We start from the raw sequence: 6,666 nt of genomic DNA, 5'->3' as shown, positions 1-6,666 counted from the left end.
CGTCCTTGAAAAGAATCTTCTCAGGCCTCAGCATCTTATCTGAGTCTCCTGAATCCCACTTAGAACTGTGTTGAGCTCTCACCCATCACGATGAGCAACAAATTCCTGGGCACCTGGAAACTTGTCTCGAGTGAGAACTTTGACGATTACATGAAAGCTCTGGGTAAGAAATGCTTTTTGTTGTTCTGCTGAAAAGCTCCTTTTTAAGAAAGCTACATGACATTTTCATCTAACACCTTTAACAGGAGACTGGGGGGTTTGCACAGGCCGCAGTAATTCCTCTTTTAGGATTAATCTTTTTTGTGTCATTCAGACAATTTATTTGAATTTTATTTGTGGTAACTTTTAATAGACTTTAACTTAAATGAGAGAGCTGCTTAAATGCATGAAACTCCCACTGATTTCAAGGGCAATTTCATACCAAGAGAATTTTGGTTGCAGATCCAGAGGAAAGAAAGCTTAAAAGCATAGTCAACCCATTTTCTGGCTTTTCTGAGAGCTACGTTCATAGCAACTAAAGTGTTCATAAAATAAGGAATTGAATATAATGCAAATCCTAGAAAACCTTAATTTAAAATTTTAATTTTTAGCTAAACTAACAGTTTTTTCTCTCTACCTCTAGGTTGTCCTTTATTACACAATCATGTAGATACAGAGAGTTTGAAAAACAAAAATACTTCCTAAAATACTATGTTCATAGCCTAGGGAAGTTACTGAGAGAAAAAGAACTGGAGTTGTGGCAGTAAACTCAAACTCAATTTCACTATCATCAGACGTTTCTGGAGTTGGAGCAGTGAATGGAGATGGAAAACCGAGTCATTAGTTACAACAACTTTATTTTATACTATTTCTAGAGTATGTCCCATCGATATAAACACAATAGATATGAAGAGTCTTTGGGAATTTTCAGAACTATATGAATATAACAAAGAGTGATGCCAGTGACCTGAGGTTGCTGTGCTTGTCAAAGTGCCTACAGCTTTACTTAACTGTTCAGAAAGCTTGTATAAAATGTTCTATTTTAGATAAAATGAGCAAAGTCATGTCATTGTTGCCTGGAACACTAGGATGAATTCATACTGTGAGACCGGTTAGATTTAAAGACTTCACTTTACAGCTGAGGAAGAAGCCAAATAAAAGAAAGTGTCCGTGAAAGATTCTCTAATTTCATTGTTTTCCAGTTTAGTGTGCAAAATAACACCTTGGGATTTGGTAAATATAAATTCTCAGGCTCGGTCCCAGAGATTACGATTTAACTTGAAAAACATTGTCCTAAACTGTATAAAATAACAAAAGATTAATCAGAATTTGAAGAAAGAATATAGTTTATAGTTTATTGGCTACAACTCTTAACTTCTTATTCAGTATATAAAAATTTGAGATCGTTTTAACCAGAAAAAGTATATCCAAGCATTGAGACTTCCTGGAAAACTAGTTTTTCTTTCATATTTTTCTATTTGACGTTTTCCTTTTTCCATCTATTTTATAGTCTTGGTAATAATGGTAGTAAACTTAAGAGTCTAATTGTGTTTCATTTTTGAAATGTAGAAGAGTTTTTTAAAAAAAATTTTATCTCTCTATGATCATTTATAATAGTATAGATCTCAAAGGTAGATGGATAGTTGTTTTCCTACCAGCTAGATAGAGAAGTCACAAAATTTCAGAAGTGAGATTCTATCAAAAATATGAGGGGAATACTTCTCCATATCCATAATATGGTATTGAGGGAAAATATCATGGAACAATATGTATATGCTATAGTCTCATTTAAAAAATATATCTATAGTATTTGTACATGCAAACTAAAATCTCTAAAGTGATTTATGCAAATCTATAATTAGTAATTTTCAATGGGGAATAGGATTGGATGTGATAAAAATAGATGACTTGCACTAGCTATTTCAGCTGGAAACTTTAACTCTTGAAAATCTGCAGACATTGGCCAGGTGCGGTGGCTCACGCCTGTAATCCCAGCCCTTTGGGAGGCCGAGGCAGGCAGATCACGAGGTCAGGAGATCAAGATCATCCTGGCTAACACGGTGAAACCCTGTCTCTACTAAAAAATACAAAAAATTAGCAGGGCATGGTGGCGGGCACCTGTAGTCCCAGCTACTCGGGAGGCTGAGGCAGGAGAATGGAGTGAACCCGGGAGGCGGAGCTTGCAGTGAGCCGAGATGCACCACTGCACTCCAACCTGGGCCACAGAGTGAGACTCCATCTTAAAAAAAAAAGAAAAAGAAAAGAAAAGAAAATCTGCAGACATTACTTTTGGAACAACAAAACCTAAAACGTGTGAGTCCTGGGCATGTATTTCCATTGGGAGTGAAACATGGGAGGAGACACTTAGTAGTAAGTGATATTACCTGCCATCGACACACCTGGGGCACCACTGAGCAAAGGATGTGGCCACCACAGCCTGTTTGGCTATGCTCTCTTGGTCACCATAATTCTAACACTATCTTAATTTTCAGGTGTGGGGTTAGCCACCAGAAAACTGGGAAATTTGGCCAAACCCACTGTGATCATCAGCAAGAAAGGAGATATTATAACTATACGAACTGAAAGCACCTTTAAAAATACAGAGATCTCCTTCAAGCTAGGCCAGGAATTTGAAGAAACCACAGCTGACAATAGAAAGGCCAAGGTAATCTTTAATGTTTCTCTTCAAACTTGGCCCAGTGGGCTGCTTGAGAGAGAGGAATATTCCTGCCAGTGCTTAAAAGGATAAACTCCATTCTGTTGAAAAGCAGTGTATCTCCTAAGACATCTATTATGAAAATGGTTCAGTACTGAAAGAACTGCTTCTTTGATCAACAAATTTCAGGCAAGTCAATTGCATGACCTTGTCTTTGCAGAGCATCGTAACCCTGCAGAGAGGATCACTGAATCAAGTGCAGAGATGGGATGGCAAAGAGACAACCATAAAGAGAAAGCTGGTGAATGGGAAAATGGTAGTGGTAAGAGTATTTTTACTTCTAAATAGAGAAATAATGCTATATAAATAATTTGATTATATTATTTTCAAAACATTATTTGTTCTTTGGAATATGAATGGATAAAAATGACTACGAATAAAGTAATAGTTGATGCTTAAGTGATATTTAAACTATTACAGACTCATCTTCAAGTACTGACCCAAGATTTTAGAAATAAAATAGGCCATTTGTTATTTTACAAATAAAAATACCTAAAAATGGTAGTAAGGTTAGAGAAAGTGTAGGTAAATCTTACCAGTTTGGACTCACAAAGAAGAAGGCAAGTCTAAATTTTAAAAGCAAAATACACTCTGCAAGGTGTATTTTGTAGACTATTTGTAAAGTCATTTGTAGACTATTTGCAGATATCCCACCATTTTTCATTCAAGAGCCAATACTAACTTAGAATCAATCATGTCAATAAAGCAAGCTGAGCTCATTGGAGACTTCTAGTTGGCAGATGAAAATAATGACAAAGGTTTTATGTGATGACCTTTGACCATTTTTTTAAGGGTTAAGGCTTTATGTTCACTAATTAACACATACATTGAATGTAAACAGATTCATGTACTCTTCCGGATGTTTCTTTCTTTAGTACAGTGGTTCTTACCCCTTGCTGCACAACAGATTTACATGGGGAGTAAATACCAATATGGAGGCCCCCAAACAGATAACTGAATGTACATCTCTTGGGGGAGGAGGAGCCATCACTATATTTAAATGTTCCCCAGGTAACACAAATATGTAGATATTTTTTAAAATCACTGTATTATTAGATTTAAATGCAAGTGAATTATACATAAAAACTTGCCACTTAAAAAAATTCCTTTACAGTGCCATAGATCAACTTCTAAATTGTTTCTTCTATTTCAATGGTCATAATTCTGAATTACTGGAGACTGACAAACTGATATTTTATTCCTTTCTAAACTAATCTTATGAATTTATTTTGAATTTCTATTTTTATTACACATTTTCTGTTCTCTGGTTTGAACTTGAGATACTCAATTAACCTCTCTCTTTTTTAAGGAATGTAAAATGAAGGGCGTGGTGTGCACCAGAATCTATGAGAAGGTCTGAAAAATCGTTTCCTCATTGAAGTGGCTTTCGATCATTTAATGATGGAAATCAATTGCTTCCATTGACAAAACCTGAATACACTGCAAATGTTTGTTTTTGCTTTTGTCTTAATATATCAGATAGGCAAAGGCCTAAACTGAGAACTAATCTAGAAGTCAGTGTTATTTAAACAGTTTTAATGTGCATGCATGTTATTACTACATTAAAGCATATATATTGGCCAGACACGATCAGTTGATGATGTCATTTAACTAACTACAAAATTCTAACCTATGTTGAACTTTGTATACTTGAAATTATAATAAAAAGGGTATAATTTGTTAGTAAAAGGAAATCAAGGTATTGATCATAGTAGCAAACTCAAATGCTGACAGGGGCTGGGGAGTTATGGGGAAGGAGCATCAGAAATGAGGCAAGCTAGGAGAATGAGCTATTTTAATGTAAAGAATTGTAGTCTCAGCTAAAAGGGGTAGCCTCTACTCCAGCCAACATTTTAAAATTAATGGATAATTTATAGACAGTTAAATGCACAGATATTAAATATAGAGTTCAGTCCACTGTGACAAATGCATGCACCCATATAACTCACATCCCAATCAAGATACAAAACATTTTCTTAATCCTAGTACATTTTTTTCTGCCCCTTCCCAATCAGTGTCCTTTTCTGTTCCATCCCTACCAAAAGCAAGTAGTGGTTTGGTTTCTATCACATAGATTCATTTTGTCCGTTCATATAAAGGGAATTACACATCATTGATTCTTTTTTGTTTGCCTTTTTAAAATTCACCATAATGTAGTTGAGATACATCCATATTGTTGCATGCAGCTGTAGTTTGTTTCTTTTTATTACCAAGTACTATTTCATTGTATGAATATATCACAGTTTATCCATTCTACTATTAAGACAATTGGGCTATTTCTAATTTTTGGCTGCTATGAATAAAGCTGCTACAAACATTTTTGTACAAGAGTTTTTGTAAACATAGGAGTTCCTTTATTTTAAATAAATAACTAGTCATATAATCACTAGGTCCAGTAATTTGTGACAGGCAGGAATGGGGGACAATTCATTGTGCCCAAGTAATAATAAAACTATTTCAGATGTATTATATGATTGAGCAAATGAGAAAACATGTTGATGTTGATGTTGATGTTGATGGGAGTCAGGATGTCCACTGTGGAAAAATGAACATACAAATATGAAATGAGGGAAGGCAAGAAAGAACCATGTGGAAATGGAATAGAATTGATATAAATTCATAATTTCTAAACCATGTATATGTACATTTATATGTATTACAATTGCATACACATGCCTGCATGCATATATGTGTGTGATATTAGACATGCATCTATATGTGTGTATATATGTGTGTGTGTGTATACACATGCATATATTTACTAATTCTATCTGCCAAAAGGGCTTAGACACAAAAACACCTCAGCAGAAATGAATACACCTAGCACTCAGATCTTCGTGTCTAATATAATTTGCCACTAAAAAGAACCAGGGCTACCTGGAAAAATGGCTGATTCCAAAGCAAGGGCAAGGTAGAAACAAGATGAGCCTGAAATATCTTGTTGTGCCAGAAAGTAATGTTCAAAAAAATAATAGGTATACTGCCAAAACATAGAGCCTGCTTGAAGGGGCTCCCATTGGCCAAACTTGAGCCAATTTGAGAGCAAAATAGTTGAGAAAAATAATAAATTATAAACCATTGGGAAAAAATAGAAATCCATGAATCCATACTGATATAATGATACATAATTAATAGATAGGTAGATAGATAGATAACTAATAGAAGATAGATAGATAGATAGATAGATAGATAGATAGATAGATAGATAGACAGACAGACAAATGAGAAGGTGTCTCCTTTACAACAGAATGTCATGGGCCAGCTGGTAAATGTGGATGAAAGGAGTTCTGGAATTGGAAAACCATGATTTTTCAACCATCACAGTAAATATGGCTCAGGCAAGAATTATCAATCAATGCTAAAGCTAGGGGGAAATTTTGATTAGGAGCAGGATATTATTCTGGGCTTAAAGTATCTCCTCACAGATTGCTTGTTAGTTTCTGGGGAAAGAACAGTAACTATGCAACGGAAAAAAAAAATGGACAACCTCTTGACTGGGTTATCAAAATTAACCTCACCAATAAACTGTGGATGTTCAACATGTGCCTTCAAATGTGACACACTGGGAAGGAAACAACATCACTTTAACAAAAACAACAGAAAAAGACAGGGGGTTTTGACTGAATTCTTTAAAAATGTCAATATCATAGAAGACAAAGAAAAGTTGTGGAAATGTTTCAGATTAAATTATATTAGAAACACCTGAGAACTAAACATAGTAAGTGATACTAGACTGGATCCTATACTAGAGGTAACATAAATGCTCCAAAGGACAATGTTAGGTCAATTGGCAAATTGGAATATAGACAGTCAATCAGATAACAAGTATACTTTGATTAAGTAAAAGAATATTCCTATTCTTGGAAAATACACAATAAAGTATTTTGAGGTAACGGGCCATAATGTATGCAATGTACTCTCACAAAATTCAGAAACATATATTTGCGTGCATTTGTGTGTGCAACAGTATA

At 34.8% G+C, this 6,666-nt stretch overlaps 1 protein-coding gene across 1 annotated transcript; it reads left to right on the top strand.

Moving 5' to 3' along the window:
* On the top strand, positions 1–4,586 carry PMP2 (peripheral myelin protein 2). Its single transcript, NM_001266305.1, is given in 4 exon segments — positions 1–163; positions 2,472–2,644; positions 2,856–2,957; positions 4,005–4,586. Coding segments are annotated over 4 exon segments (399 nt in total). The 5' UTR covers positions 1–90; the 3' UTR covers positions 4,056–4,586.
* Positions 4,587–6,666: the final 2,080 nt, after the last annotated feature.

Source organism: Macaca mulatta, chromosome 8, assembly GCF_049350105.2.
Source record: "Macaca mulatta isolate MMU2019108-1 chromosome 8, T2T-MMU8v2.0, whole genome shotgun sequence".
In the NCBI taxonomy this organism is placed as follows: domain Eukaryota; kingdom Metazoa; phylum Chordata; class Mammalia; order Primates; family Cercopithecidae; genus Macaca; species Macaca mulatta.
This window is presented reverse-complemented; position numbering and strand designations above follow the sequence as displayed.